This window comes from Drosophila takahashii, chromosome X (genome assembly GCF_030179915.1).
Source record: "Drosophila takahashii strain IR98-3 E-12201 chromosome X, DtakHiC1v2, whole genome shotgun sequence".
Classification (NCBI taxonomy): domain Eukaryota; kingdom Metazoa; phylum Arthropoda; class Insecta; order Diptera; family Drosophilidae; genus Drosophila; species Drosophila takahashii.
The window spans coordinates 4563161-4577623 of NC_091683.1; the positions used below are offsets into that span (position 1 = coordinate 4563161).

General features: G+C 45.4%; 4 protein-coding genes across 4 annotated transcripts; 3 read left to right on the plus strand and 1 right to left on the minus strand.

Moving 5' to 3' along the window:
* Nucleotides 1-301: 301 nt before the first annotated feature.
* Nucleotides 302-7709, plus strand: iav (transient receptor potential cation channel subfamily V iav). Its single transcript, XM_017157557.3, has 9 exons — nucleotides 302-562; nucleotides 1128-2045; nucleotides 3632-4065; nucleotides 4432-4583; nucleotides 4644-4860; nucleotides 4917-5267; nucleotides 5716-6492; nucleotides 7173-7393; nucleotides 7445-7709. Exons 1-9 carry the CDS (start codon nucleotides 424-426, stop codon nucleotides 7599-7601), a joined length of 3366 nt encoding a protein of 1121 aa, XP_017013046.2. The 5' UTR covers nucleotides 302-423; the 3' UTR covers nucleotides 7602-7709.
* Nf-YC (nuclear factor Y-box C) lies at nucleotides 7614-10976 on the minus strand. Its single transcript, XM_017157558.3, has 3 exons — nucleotides 10798-10976; nucleotides 9326-10679; nucleotides 7614-8437 (listed from the first exon to the last, which is right to left on the minus strand). Exons 1-3 carry the CDS (start codon nucleotides 10839-10841, stop codon nucleotides 8036-8038), a joined length of 1800 nt encoding a protein of 599 aa, XP_017013047.2. The 5' UTR covers nucleotides 10842-10976; the 3' UTR covers nucleotides 7614-8035.
* A 739-nt stretch (nucleotides 10977-11715) lies between these two features.
* On the plus strand, nucleotides 11716-13503 carry xit (ALG6/ALG8 family glucosyltransferase xit). The gene is made up of 4 exons (XM_017157523.3): nucleotides 11716-11869; nucleotides 11925-12833; nucleotides 12885-12995; nucleotides 13054-13503. The coding sequence occupies exons 1-4, from the start codon at nucleotides 11802-11804 to the stop codon at nucleotides 13484-13486; spliced, it is 1521 nt and encodes a 506-aa protein (XP_017013012.2). The 5' UTR covers nucleotides 11716-11801; the 3' UTR covers nucleotides 13487-13503.
* A 176-nt stretch (nucleotides 13504-13679) lies between these two features.
* Atx-1 (Ataxin 1) lies at nucleotides 13680-14461 on the plus strand. Its single transcript, XM_017157527.3, has 2 exons — nucleotides 13680-14006; nucleotides 14067-14461. The coding sequence occupies exons 1-2, from the start codon at nucleotides 13719-13721 to the stop codon at nucleotides 14415-14417; spliced, it is 639 nt and encodes a 212-aa protein (XP_017013016.2). The 5' UTR covers nucleotides 13680-13718; the 3' UTR covers nucleotides 14418-14461.
* The last annotated feature ends 2 nt before the right edge of the window (nucleotides 14462-14463 follow it).

The window sequence follows — 14463 nt, forward strand, 5'->3', positions numbered from 1 at the left end:
AATCGGAATCAGAAGCATACACATTATTTATACAATTTATTTTACAGTACGAGTATATCCGATAACCCCCATCCGATACTCTAGCACTAAGTTATAATTACAATAATAATAATGAAGGCAAAAATATATTTATATACATAATTCAATAAAAAAAACAAGCGAAAAATATAAATTCAAAATGTTTTTCTTTACTTTAACTGTATTACATATATTTTTTTATTTAAACCATATTATTGTTTATCTTTAAAGCTGGAATCGAACTGTTTTGTCGGTTTGGTTTGGTGGGTGGTTGCCAGGACAACGAGTTGTCTTTTTGGTTCTTGACACCATGGGTCATCGAACAAACAAGCTGGGAAGGTTGTGCGAATTTTCCCCAGAGGGCCAGTTGAAGTCGGAGCACGGATTGGTGACCAGGTGGCGGATATGAAGTTCCTGCTGAAGAAATGCCTTCGCAAGAAGGCGCCGGAGATGAAGCCAGGGGCCATCTTGGATGCCGTCATCTCGCAATCCTCGGCCACCGCCTGCAAGTGCCTGCTCTACAAGCTGGCGGATTACAAAAGAGGTGAGTGGTGACCCCGATCCGCTGTTATAAGGCGTAGGAGAAGGTTGTTCTATAACTTCACTTCCAGCTTTCTAACTTTACCTATGGAAAACCCGATATTAAAGTGACAATACCTCTAAATATTTGCGGTTTAATGTTTAGTAAGGGAGTTGGTGACCCCGATTTACAGGTTTTTTCTGTCTTTAATTTACCTTTAAAAGCATGTATTTTATTTTGTATAACCTGCATTATAATTTAAACAATGGTCCTATATATGAAAAGGCTTTAAGAACAGGATTTATTAATTTGGTGACCCCGATGCAATTTAAAACTAACTAATATAAGTGCAAAAATAGGTATTTGTTGGACTTAGATGAGCCACACATAGGATCTATGAATATAAATAATATAACTGCCATGATTGCGCTGGTTTTAGTATTTGGTGACCCCGAAATATTTTTAAAACCAATTGTTGTTGGTGGGAATAGTGGTATTTCTTAGTTTTAAATACCTATGTATAAATCACATGAGATCTATAAATGCAGATGTACAAAACCCAATACTAATAACCAATAACCCAAACCAGGTGGTGACCTCATCGACGCCATCAACACGGGCGGCCTGATTGCCGTGGAGCAGCTGATCCGCGAGCAGTTCGGCGTGTTCATGTACAACGACGGCAAGGGTCAGGTGATCAACCGGGCGGAGTTCCTGCGCTGGAAGTACCGCGACCACACCGAGGTGACCATACCCATCGAGGCATCGCTGTCCATCCACGATCCGCTGGGCAAGTGGGAGGATCACAAGGCCTGCTGGCAGATGCAGTATCGCGGCGCCCTGGGCGAGAGTCTGCTCCATGTGCTGATCATCTGTGACTCCAAGGTGCACACCAAGCTGGCGAGGGTGCTGCTCCGTGTGTTTCCCAATCTGGCGCTGGACGTGATGGAGGGCGAGGAGTATCTGGGGGCGAGTGCCCTGCACTTGGCCATTGCCTACAGCAACAACGAGCTGGTGGCGGATCTCATCGAGGCCGGGGCGAATATCAATCAGCGGGCCATCGGTAGCTTCTTCCTGCCCCGCGACCAACAGCGGGCTAATCCGGCCAAGAGCACCGACTACGAGGGACTGGCCTACATGGGCGAGTATCCGCTGGCCTGGGCCGCCTGCTGTGCGAACGAGAGTGTCTACAATTTGCTGGTGGACTGCGGTTCCGATCCGGATGCCCAGGACTCCTTCGGCAACATGATCCTGCACATGGTGGTGGTCTGCGACAAGCTGGACATGTTTGGCTATGCCCTGAGGCATCCCAAGACGCCGGCGAAGAACGGGATTGTCAACCAGACGGGACTGACGCCGCTCACTTTGGCCTGCAAGCTGGGACGCGAGGAGCTGTTCCGCGAGATGCTGGAGCTCTCCGCCAGGGAGTTCTGGCGGTACAGCAACATCACCTGCTCCGGCTACCCGCTCAACGCACTGGACACTCTACTGCCGGACGGAAGGACCAGTGAGTACTGTTAGACGGAAAGACTATAACCATTTTTATAAGATTTATATATCCCATATTGGTTTAAGTATAATTTTATAAAAAGTATAGTAAAAAGTAAAAGTTAAAGTAAGTATAGAAATTCAGCATCTGGGTTTTTGGAAAAAATATTCGTTTTCTTTAGTGTTTTCTTGCTGTAACTTGGTCAAAAATGATCCCAAACCTAAAAGACGCACTGTTTTGTTCAACTAATAACCCAATCAATCGATCGCTGTCACTTTTTGGTTGATTTAAAAATATTTACATTTGGAACAATTTTCACGTTTTTCACTTTTGGTTACATCATAATTTTTTGCAAAAAATTTAAAAAAATTAAAATTTTTAGATTTAAATGCCAATCGATTGGGAATTTCAATACGAGTTCAACAAGGTATGACACTCCATATTTCGATCACTATTTCTCTTGTTACGACCAAAAAACGGATATTTTAGGGTGGAAAATATGGATTCGAATTTTCGACGAAAATAATCTTTTTTTTATGGTTTTTTAGTCGTAGCTTGGACAATTTAAGGCCCACAGTCAAAAGACCGACTGTTTTGAGCAGCTAACGACCTATACTAACGATCCCCATCAGTTTTGGGGAAATTTATTTTTTGTTCAATTTTCGCATTTTTGATAAGGGGTAACATCACAATTTTTAGCGAAAAATGACAAATTTTGAAAATGTTTAGATTTGAATGCCAATCGACTGGGAATTAAATAACGAGTTCAACAAGGTACGACATTCCATATTTGGATCATTATTTCCATTATTATGGCTAAAACACTGATATTTTAGGGTTGAAATTATGGATTCGAATTTTTGACGAAATCAACCTTTTTTATATGGTTTTTTAGTCGTAGCTTGGACAATTCAAGTCCTACAGCCAAAAGACCGACTGTTTTGAACAGCTTACGACCTATACTAACGAATCCCATCACTTTCAGGGAAATTTTTTTTTTGATAAATTTTCACATTTTTTATAAGGGGTAACATCACAATTTTTTGCGAAAAATTACAAATTTCAAAAATTTCTAGGTGTAAATGCCAATCGATTGGAAATTTAATTTCGAGCTCAACGAGGTATGACACTTCATATTTTGACCATTTTTTGCATTGTTTTGACAAAAAAACTGAATTTTTGGGGGCCGAAAATGAGCTCTAGGAATTTTTACAAAAATACATTTTTTTGTGGTTTTTTGATCATTACTTGGTCAATTAAAGGCGCACAGTCAAAAAATCGACTGTTTTGAGCAGCTAATAACCTAAACTAACGATCCCCATCAATTTTGGAAAAACTAAATTTTTCACCAATTTTCAAATTTTTGATAAGGGGTTACATCACAATTTTGTGCAAAAAATGACAAAAATTAAAAATTCTCAGATTTAAATGCCAATCGACTGGGGACTTAATTACGAGCTCAACGAGCTATTACACTCCACATTTGGATCATTACTTCCAAAGTTTTGGTCAAAAAACTGATTTTTTTTGGAGGAAAAATCAGGATCTCGATTGTTTTTAAAAATTTTTAAATTTTTAACCTGAGTTATTTCCTCCCAAATCAGACTGGAACTCCGCTTTGTTCATCATCCTGAACGGAACCAAGCCGGAGCATCTGGACATGTTGGACGGTGGCATCATCCAGCGCCTCTTGGAGGAGAAGTGGAAGACGTTTGCGCAGAACCAGTTCCTGAAGCGCCTGCTCATCCTGTCCACCCATCTGCTGTGCCTCTCCGTCTCGGTATATCTGCGACCCGCCCACAATGGAGAGGGCGAGGCCGAGGACTCCGAGGGATCTGATGGATCGGCAGCCGCTCTCCAGGATGTGGAGGCGGACGATGGGAATGGGAATGGAAACGGTGGCGAGGGGAACAATGCCCAGACGGTGGCCCGCTACTGCGCCGAATTTGCCACTTTGGCTGGAGTTCTAAGCTACGTGATCTTTCAGCAAGGCGACGAGATCAAGAATCAGGGGCTATCCGCCTTTCTCAAGCAGCTGGTAAGGAGCTTACAAGTATTTGGTAATCAGTGACAAACGAAAGAGCAGTGACTGCAAAGATTTCATAATCAATTTCAATATTTTTAGCCATGTTTTTTATTCATTGCGGTTTTTTCTCATAATTTGAAGTACTAAATAAATAAAGTAAATATTAAGATTATTAATATAAATTAAAAATTAAATATTAAATATATTTTAAAAGATGTTTTAAGTGGATTTTGTCAGGATTGAAACTATTTCGATTCGGAAACATTTTAAATTCATATATTTTTATAAAACTAACGTAAAGTTTTAAACTATAAGAAACTTTTTATATTAATAATATATTTAAAAGATGTATCATACAATTTATTACAATTTTTATAGTCCCATGCTCCGGCCAAGGCGATTTTCCTGTTCTCCAACCTGCTGATCCTGGCCTGCATTCCGTTTCGTCTGATCGGCGACACCGATACCGAGGAGGCCATCCTGATCTTTGCTGTTCCGGGCTCCTGGTTCCTCCTCATGTTCTTTGCGGGGTGAGTGAGTTTCCACTGGAGGAAGGTATTCTAAACCCAATCCCTGCTATTCCATTTTAGGGCCATTCGGCTGACGGGTCCCTTTGTGACCATGATCTACTCCATGATCACCGGCGACATGTTCACCTTCGGCATCATCTACTGCATTGTGCTGTGCGGCTTCTCGCAGGCCTTCTACTTCCTGTACAAGGGGCATCCCCAGGTGCAGTCCACCATGTTCAACACCTACACGAGCACCTGGATGGCCCTGTTCCAAACGACCTTGGGGGATTATAATGTGAGGAATGCCATGTGATGTGTTCCCTTTTTTATGTCCCTTTCATCCACTTGCAGTATCCCGATCTCAACCAGACCACATACCCGAATCTCTCCAAGACCGTTTTCATCATCTTCATGATCTTTGTGCCCATCCTGCTGCTCAACATGCTGATCGCCATGATGGGCAACACCTATGTTACCGTGATCGAGCAGTCGGAGAAGGAGTGGATGAAGCAGTGGGCCAAGATCGTGGTCACTTTGGAGCGGGCCGTTCCCCAGGCGGATGCCAAGGGCTATCTGGAGGCCTACTCCATACCGCTTGGTCCCTCGGACGACTCGGGATTCGAGGTGCGCGGCGTGATGGTGATCAAGAGCAAGAGCAAAACGAGGGCCAAGCAGCGCAAGGGAGCGGTGTCTAATTGGAAGGTGAGATGATGCAGAAAAAAAAACCGATATGAAATAGGGTTATTTCTACCTTATTTCATATCAATAAAAAGCCGAATCATGTCAAATTTATGATTCAAACATATCAACGTGATAGTTTATCATATCATAAAAAATAACAAATTTAGTATTTTTTGAGCAAATAATATACAAAAAAAATTAACGTAATCTTTACACTCCCTACACAGAAAAAAAACCGATATGAAATAGGGTTATTTCTACCTTATTTCATATCAATAAAAAGCCGATATGATTTATGTCAACTTTGAGATTCAAACATATCAAAATGATATTATATCATATCATTAAAAATACCAAATTTAGTATTTTTTGAGCAAATAGTATAAAAAAAATTTAACATAATCTTTATTCATATCAAAATGATATGAATAACTTGATCTTGATCTGTGTACTAACTAATTCCTTACAGCGAGTGGGTCGTGTAACGCTGACAGCTCTCAAAAAACGTGGAATGACCGGCGAGGAGATGCGTCGCCTCATGTGGGGGCGTGCCTCCATTTCCAGTCCCGTGAAGGTGGCCAAGCAGAAGCTCAAGGATCCCTACAATTTGCACGCCGACTCCGATTTCACCAATGCCATGGACATGCTGACCTTTGCCAACAATCCGGCCTCCTCGAATGGCGTTGTACTGCGTAGTTCGGCGAGCACAGCTGCTCCTCCGCCGGCGCCACCTGCTCCGGATCCCTTCAGGGAGCTCATCATGATGTCCGATCAGCGGCCGGAGACCCATGATCCCCACTACTTTGCCGGCCTGCAGCAGCTGGCCAACAAGGCCTTCGATTTGGTGGAGCAAACGATGAAGACGCAACCGCAGCAGGCAGCGCCACCACCACCGGTGGTTAAGAGTCCATTGGATGCACAGCCGGTTACTCCGGGTACAGGATCTGCTACTCCTGCTGCTCCTCCGCCCCCTGATCTCATGGCCATGCCCCTGCCCATCTCGAATCTGAGCAATCTGTTCCAGGACCCCAAGGAGATTGTGGATCCCAAGAAGCTGGAGGAGTTCATGGCCATGCTGGCCGAGGTGGAGACCGAGGAGAGCGACAGCGGAGGGCCCATTCTGGGAAAGCTCTCGCTGGCCAAGCGGACGCACAATGCGTTGTCCAAGGCGGACATCCGGCGGGAGCAGCAGGGATTCGAGGGCCACAGCCACGTCTGGGCGCCACCTGGCTTGGATGTGGAAACGGTGGGTCAATGAGTAGTATACACAAAATGATCGCACTGTTTTGCTCAACTTATAACCCATTTTATCGATTTTTTGGTTAATTAAAAAAAAAATTTTAATTTCGACCAATTTTCGCATTTTTAATAATGATCCAAACCTTTGAGTCGCACTGTTTTGTTAAATTTATAACCCATTTTATCTATTCCTATCGCTTTTCGGCTGTTTTACAAACATTTTTTAATTTCGACCAATTTTCGCATTTTTGATCATAATTTTTTTACAAAAAATTCGCAAAAAATAAAGTTTTCAGATTTAAGTGCAAATCGATTGGCAATTTAATTACGAGCTCAACGAGGTATGACATTCCATATTTCGACAATTTTTTCCATAGTTTTGACCAAAAAACTGAAGTTTTAGGGCAAAAAATGAGCACTTAGAATTTTGACAAAAAAATATATTTTTTCTGTGGTTTTTCGATCATAATTTAACCAATCACAAGTAGCACAGTCAAAAGTCCGAGTGCTTTGAGCAGCCAATAACCTAAACTAACGATCCCCAATTAAAATTATTACCAATTTTTGCATTTTTAATTTTTTGCGAAAAATGGCAAAAAATTAAAATGTTTAGATTTAAATGCCAATCGATTGGGGTCTTAATTGTATTGTATTAATTAATGCGATTATATTTACCTTCAATTCCAGGGCTTCCACTTCGATGAGGCCGTGGCGGAGGAGGTGCTGACCATCGAACAGGAGGCCGAGGTGGAGACCGAGGACGGCAACGGGGGCCAGGACAGCGAGGAGCTGCCGACGGCGGAGGAGGTGCACGCCACCATGAAGCAGTTCCATCTGCGCAAGTGCCAGCCGGCGCAGGATGAGGCCGCTCGTCGGGCCAAAAGTGCTCGCGTTCGTCGAAGGAACAAGTGAGTAGGTAGGGACGCACTGCATCCTTTATACCTCCTTTACCTCTACAGAGTTTCGCCGGAGCAAAGTGATGAGCAGGAGGAGCGCAGCCAGCGGGGAAGATCGGCTTACGGCAGGAAATCGCAGCAGCAATCGCCGCCCGATCCGCTGGAACCTTGGAGCACCCGCGAACTGCAGGACATCAACAAGATCCTGGCCAGAAAATGAAGATATACAGAGTTTCTGGCACATAGTCCTTGGTGGCTTATAATTGTTTATCAGAGCTTAGCTTAGTTAGAAGTACAAATACATAATAAACCAATCTTCTCTGTCTAAGTGCTACGTTTAAAAGTGGTTTAGGTTTTAGGTTTTAGGTGGCGGTGTTTTTTTTTGGGAGGATGGTGAAACCTGCGGCCAGGTGTCAGCAATAAATTACAATTGATAAATCGTTTCTACACAGAGAGAGATGCCTACGACTTAGACACTAGCTATATATAATCTCCTCCCGATATACAAAATCCGTATACAACTACGTAAACTATAATATTATACATTGTGTGTGTTTGTTTGTGCTGGATGGCGCAATCAATGTCCGATTCCAATGCCTCCCGATGCTTCGATATGATTGCCAACTGTCCGGTTAACCAGGATTCTTCGAGCTTTTACCGAAATCCGCCGGAGATCGTTTGCGCCTGCTGTTGCTGTTGTTGCTGCTGCTGCTGTTGCTGATGCTGCTGTTGCGCCGCCTGCTGCTGCTGCTGTTGCGTCGCCGCCTGGGCATTGATGAAGATCGGCGTTGCATTGGCATTGCTCTGGCTGAGATTGGCATGTTGCTGTTGGACTTGCACTTGGACTTGCTGCTGCTGTTGCTGTTGCACCTGCTGCTGCTGATGGGCCACCGTGGGCGAGGCTCCCAATTGGAGCAACTGCTGTGCCGTCAGCAGTTGGGTGGGTATAATCACCTGCTGTTGCTGCTGCTGTTGTTGCTGCTGCTGTTGCTGTTGCTGCTGCTGTTGCATCTGCAGGCGCTGCAGCAGATGCAAATGGCTGGCATTGATGGCAATCTGGAGGAGAAGAATTCAAACCAATCAGTAACGAGGTTTTGACCAAAAAACTGAATTTTTAGTGCAAAAAATAAGCACTAAGAATTTTGACAGAAAAAAACATTTTTTTCCCGGATTTTCAATCACAATTTAACCAATCAAAGAAAAAATTGAGAAAATTAAAATTTTTAACCATTTTCGCATTTTTGATAATTTATTGCGAAAAGTGGCAAAAAATTATAAGTTCTAGTTTTGAATGCCAATCAATTGGGAATTTAATTACGAGTTTAACGAGGTATGATAGTCCATATTTTTATAATTATTTCCATAGTTTTGGGTAAAAAAAAAGGGATTACAAAAAAATGTATGATATAATTATAGAAGCTATATAACTTATCCTTATTTCTGATTTGTTTAATTCAATTCTATGTGAAATAAATTGAATGTTTTTCTAATTCATTTCGAATTAAATGAATGAATAATTTTGATAAATTTTTATTGATAATTCATTTCGAATTGAATGAATGAATAATTTTGATAAATTTTTTTAATTTGCCAGATTTTTTGTACTTTCTTTTGAGAACAAAAAGTGGACAATTTTTAACAATTCAATGTTAACTGCATAGTGAATAAAATTCAGGCAGATTTAATCACAAAATGATGGCCCTTTCTTGCCTGAAGTTGTTGTTTGAATTAATTCAATTCTATTAAACTCAAAATTCAAATTCATTCAATTCTATTAAACTCAAAATTCGAATTAATTCATTTATATAAAACAAAAAATTCCAAATAATTCATAATTCATTCTATTAAACTCAAAATTCAAATTAATTTAATTCTGTTAAACTCAAAAATTCGAATTAATTCATTCATTTAAAACAGAAAATTCAAAATAAAATCCCTACTTACCGGCACATTGGTCAGCTCCCCCGTGGGCGTGACCACCTGCTGGAGTAGCTGAATCTGCTGCTGTTGCTGCTGCTGCTGATGTTGCTGCTGCTGCTGGGCGAGATTCTGGAGCAGAGCGGTCTGCTGCTGCTGCGCCGTTTGGGGCGCTGGAGTGGCCGTCAACTGGCCATTGGGACCGGCGGTGAGGATCAACTGCTGCGTGGGTTGCTGGGCAGAGACGATGTTGATGCCCAGACTATTGGACAGATGGTTCTGGGCGGGCTGCGGCTGCTGTTGCACCAATTGTGCCGCCTGCTGGCCGGGCAGCGCAATGAAGTACTGCAGCTGCTGGCCACCGGCGCCCTGCTGGATGATCTGTACCTGCTGCGGATGCGCCTGGTGATGCTGCTGCTGCTGCTGTTGTTGCTGTTGCTGCTGCAGTTGCGCCGAGAAGATGTCCGGATTGACGGTGCTGAATCCCAGAACCTCGGCGGCACTGGCTGCTCCCGTATTATCCAGCTTTCCCGCGGCAGGTACGTTGGATCCGCTGGCCACAGAGGAGCCAGCAGCCACTGAAGCACTGGAGGCGTTACTGGAAGCAGTGGCTGCTGCAGCTGCGCTGGTGGAAATGGAACCGGAGCTGCTATCCTTGCCTTTTTGCCCCGCCGCCGCCGCCGCCGAGGAGGAGGAGGCGGAGGAGGAGGAGGCCGACGGCTTGATCTCCTCGCGCGGCACAATGTCGATGAGGAAATCGAACTGATCGTAGTTGGCTATGGCCTGGGCAATATCCGAGCGCTGGAGCGTCCGCCGCCGGCTCTCCTCGGTGTGAACCCAGGCGTGCATGGTCAGCTCCTGGATGAAGTACTCGCAGGCCTTGGCGAAGAGCAGCGGCGCCTCGCCGGCAATCATTTTGGCGTTCTCGTCCAGCTTCATGATCTTTTTGATCCTCGCCAGTGGAAGAACCTGGTGCTTGGCATCCACCTGACCAATGCCATGCACTTCGCTGACGATATTTGGCCAGAAATTGTCGATGGTGGGCGGCGGTTTGCGGGCCACCTGGTTGCGCGTGGCCTTGGTGGGCTTCTCCTTGGCGGGGGCACCACTAGCTCCTCCAGTTCCTCCTGGAGAAGCGGAGGCGGAGGCGGCGGTGGCCATGGTCACGCTCATGCTGGGATTCACCAGGGTGCAGCTGCCCAGGGGAACCCCCTGCTGCTGTGGCGCAGCGACGGCGGCGGAGGAGCTGGTGACCACCACTGCATTGGGCGTCCTCCGCTGCATGGAGGGATTTTGTTGGGGATTCTTGGCGTAGCCCTGGTTCAGCTCCATCTTAATTGGCGTCACTGTGATGGTGTTCTCGAACATGGCGGTGGCATTGCTGGCGGAGATTGGGTTGCTCAATTAGAAAAGCGGAAAAATCTCGGCTGTACTGCCTCCGTTTTTTAAAGGGGGAGGGGCGCTGGCGATTTTTGCTCATCTCCCTCAACGAAACTCACCTATTTGGCGCCTTGTTCGTGCCGCCATTGTTGGTGGCGTACATGGTCCGGCTGGCTGGTGACCCAAGCTCGGCGTTGGCGGCAACCTCGGATCAGGGGCGACCGGCTGGAGACCACAATAATTGTTTAAAGTCGGCTCTGATTCGCAAAGCAAATGCGTAATGCACACCCTTGTCTTGTTCTTCTATCGATTGTCGCCCCATCGATAGTATCGATGTATCGCGGGTAGTGGTGGCGTTTCAGCTATTTTCTAGTCAGATCTGGATTGTTTTTTTAGAGTGATTTGGGGGTGACATTTGAAAAGGGCGGGCAATTGAATTTAATATTGTTTAATTCTTATTTATTTATATAAATTTAAAGTTAAAACTATAAGCTAACTTAATTAAGCGCTCTAATAGCTGGAATTTGTTTTTGTGTGATTGGGGGTAACATTTGAAAGGGGCGGGCAAACGGAAGTTCTAGTTAAATTTAATTTAATATAGTTTAAATGTTGTTTATTTATTTATAAGCTAACCAAATTAAGAGCTCTAGCAGCTAAGGCTTCATTTCTTCTGAGGCCTGAAAATTAGTTACATTTTTTTAAATTTTTATTTAGATTTTGAACTTAATTTGGGCTTAGTTTAATTTAATTTTTATATACTGAAACAGATTGGTGCTATTTCTGTTGGCAGTGTATTATAAATAATAAAAAGAAAACGAGATCACTCCAATGCTGGAGTATTTCGGTACTCCCAAGTTATTCTGATAAAATCATACATTTTAAGGAGCATAAAGTAAAAACGTTAAACGCTTATTTTAATAAATTTTTTAATTTCTAAATTATAAATTAACTTACTTAAAATATCGATAGGTTTTGAACCAGTGTTGCACAGTGTCAACTCTAAAGGCCTTTAAATACCGCACATTTCAGTATTTAAATACCAACGGTGGACATCGATTGCTGATAAGAAGGGAATACCTTCAATCCAATCCGAACCGATTCCCAATCCCCGAGAGAAACGACGATGAAGGACCTCTTCTGGCACCTGGTGGGCATAGCCACCGGCCTGAAGATCCTCCTGATTCCGGCCTAGTAAGTGGGCATGCGCACTTTAATAAAGGAAAGCCACATAAACAGCATTTTCTAGCCACTCCACAGACTTTGAGGTGCACCGCAATTGGCTGGCCATCACGCACAGTTTGCCCCTGGATCGCTGGTATGTGGAGGCCACCAGCGAATGGACCCTGGACTACCCGCCCTTCTTCGCCCACTTCGAGTGGCTGCTCTCCCAGGTGGCCAAATACGTGGATCCCCGAATGCTCGAAGTGCAGAACCTGAACTACGAATCCAAGGCCACCGTCTACTTCCAGCGTCTCTCGGTGATTGTCACCGATCTGGTCTATGTGCTCGGCGTGCGCAGCTGCCTGGGATCCCTGGGATTGGCCCGGAATAGCCAGCAGCACTTTGCCGGCTCCATGTTGCTCCTACTGAACGTGGGACTGCTCTTCGTGGACCACATACACTTCCAGTACAACGGCTTCCTGTTTGGGCTGCTGCTCCTCAGCATTGGCTCGCTCATCCGGCAGCGTTTCCTCTGGAGCGCCTTCATCTTCGCTGTTTTACTCAACTTTAAGCACATCTTTTTGTATCTGGCTCCTGCTTTTGGTGTCTACCTGCTGAGATTCTACTGTTTGGAGCAGGTTAATGTGGTTTCTACATCTCTGGCCTTTGTGAAGCTCCTCGCCGTGGGTCTCTCGCCCTTTGTACTCTCTTTGGGACCCTTTTGGAGGCAGTTGCCGGAGGTGTTTGGCCGCCTTTTTCCTTTTAAGCGCGGTTTAACCCACGCCTACTGGGCGCCCAACTTCTGGGCCATCTATAACACAGCCGACAAGGTGGCCGCTGGAGTTCTCAAGGTGGAGGGAAGCTCTACGTCTTCCGGTTTAGTTCAAGAGGTCAGGCATTCGGTGCTGCCCACTATACAACCGCCTGTAACCTTCGTTTTGACTGTAATCTTCATGCTGCCCATTCTGGTGAAGCTCTTCAGGAGTCCTAAAAGGTAAGTTTACTGGTAGTAAAGTGATTTATAAGTAATTAGAATCTCTTGTAGTCAAAGTCCTTTGGTCTTCCTGCGCTCGGTGGTCCTGTGCGGCTGCTCCTCCTTTGTTTTCGGCTGGCATGTCCACGAAAAGGCCATCTTAATGGTGCTCATTCCGCTCTGGTGAGTGTTTCCTTTGAAGAGAATTTATTAATTAATTAATTAATAATGTACTTTGCAGCCTGTTGACTTTGGTGAACCGCGAGGATGCCCGCTACGCCTACATCCTCAGCATAGCCGGCTACTTTTCGCTCTTTCCGCTGCTCTTCGATGCGGATCTCTACATTCCACGCTACTCACTGTACTTATCCTACGTGGCCATGCTTTATGGCCAGCTGTATCGCATCTTTCCCAACTTCCGTGGCTTCCATGCGCTGGAATGGATATACATGCTCGGTTTTCTTACCATTCCGCTGTACGAGCATCTGCTGGCGTTCCTCCTCCACCTGGACAAGCGTCTGCCCTTCCTGCCGCTCCTGCTGACCTCCGTTTATGCTGCTTTAGGAGTGCTCTACTTCTTTGGCGCCTACTATCTGTATGCCTTGGGTTTCACCTGGGGCAAGGCCACTTCCTCCTCTTCCTCCTCCGTTAAGAGAAAACGAAAAACCAAATAAAATTCAGCAGAAATCTAGCATTCTAGCGCCTGGCGCTGGCCGGGATTCTCTCGGCGTCCGTAAACAATGCCTGTTAAGTGGAATTGCAGGTAGACGAGCAGATTTTAAAGCAGGTTGTTACCTGGCATTCCTGGAAAACCCGCGGAAAATCACGCCAACTGAATGAATTTCTACATATATCAATTGCCTGCCGCCGGGGAAACCAAATCAGTTGAGGAATTGCCGTTGCAAAATGCAGATGCACATGGAGTTGTCATACGGGAGGTATCCTCCAGCTGCTCCTGCTCCTCCAGTGACCTCCAGTGAGGAATACGATCCCTGCTTCCGCAGGGGATCCTATATAGAGCTGGCCAGCGGAGCCATGCGCCGTGTGGAGGACATTCGCACCGAGGACTTCATCCAGTCGTCGCTGCGCAGCCAGATCTTCGAGCTGCGCGAGGCCACGGTGGTCAGGATGGATAGAAGTGCCTCTCCCGGCCATGTGATCCTCACCTTTAGCTACGACACCCGGCACGCCAAGGTGGGTCAATCGCTACCCCTGCTGATTACCCACTAATCATCCTAATTTCTTGATTTTTAGATGGATTTGGAGGTGCTGCCGGGTCATCCAATGTTTGTTTACGGCCAGGGTTGGGCCTCCTGCAATCCCCAGCTCTCCCAGCAGTTGTACGAACTCAAGTGCCAGCAGCTGCAGGTGGGCGACATCTGTTTGTCGCTGGTGCCGCGCCAGCAGCCAGTGGCTCCACGTCCTCCTCCGCCGCCGCCGCCATGTCCTCCTCCTCCTCCGCCGCCGCCAGTTGAGCTGCCCGTTTCCATGGCTTCTCCTCCCGCCGGAGCGGGCTATGGACTGCATCCCTACCAGGTTTATGCCCAAATGGCCAGCTTTGTGGCCGTCTACACGCAGCACATGATGGAGAAGCTGAATAATTAGATGTAAAAACTTGTAAAGGCGTTTCGGGGATATATTCAGCGATATC

What these genes read in the sequence shown, in the direction of transcription:
- iav (XM_017157557.3), top strand. Translation starts at nt 424, where the DNA reads ATGAAGTTCCTGCTGAAGAAATGCCTTCGCAAGAAGGCGCCGGAGATG. An exon ending in GCTGGCGGATTACAAAAGAG is followed by an intron (nt 563 to 1,127) that starts GTGAGTGGTGAC and finishes AACCCAAACCAG; the next exon opens with GTGGTGACCTCATCGACGCC. An exon ending in ACTGCCGGACGGAAGGACCA is followed by an intron (nt 2,046 to 3,631) that starts GTGAGTACTGTT and finishes CTCCCAAATCAG; the next exon opens with ACTGGAACTCCGCTTTGTTC.
- Nf-YC (XM_017157558.3), bottom strand. Translation starts at nt 10,841, where the DNA reads ATGTACGCCACCAACAATGGCGGCACGAACAAGGCGCCAAATAG. An exon ending in ACGAACAAGGCGCCAAATAG is followed by an intron (nt 10,680 to 10,797) that starts GTGAGTTTCGTT and finishes AATCTCCGCCAG; the next exon opens with CAATGCCACCGCCATGTTCG. An exon ending in GGGAGCTGACCAATGTGCCG is followed by an intron (nt 8,438 to 9,325) that starts GTAAGTAGGGAT and finishes CTTCTCCTCCAG; the next exon opens with ATTGCCATCAATGCCAGCCA.
- xit (XM_017157523.3), top strand. Translation starts at nt 11,802, where the DNA reads ATGAAGGACCTCTTCTGGCACCTGGTGGGCATAGCCACCGGCCTGAAG. An exon ending in CTCTTCAGGAGTCCTAAAAG is followed by an intron (nt 12,834 to 12,884) that starts GTAAGTTTACTG and finishes AATCTCTTGTAG; the next exon opens with TCAAAGTCCTTTGGTCTTCC. An exon ending in ATGGTGCTCATTCCGCTCTG is followed by an intron (nt 12,996 to 13,053) that starts GTGAGTGTTTCC and finishes TGTACTTTGCAG; the next exon opens with CCTGTTGACTTTGGTGAACC.
- Atx-1 (XM_017157527.3), top strand. Translation starts at nt 13,719, where the DNA reads ATGCAGATGCACATGGAGTTGTCATACGGGAGGTATCCTCCAGCTGCT. An exon ending in ACGACACCCGGCACGCCAAG is followed by an intron (nt 14,007 to 14,066) that starts GTGGGTCAATCG and finishes CTTGATTTTTAG; the next exon opens with ATGGATTTGGAGGTGCTGCC.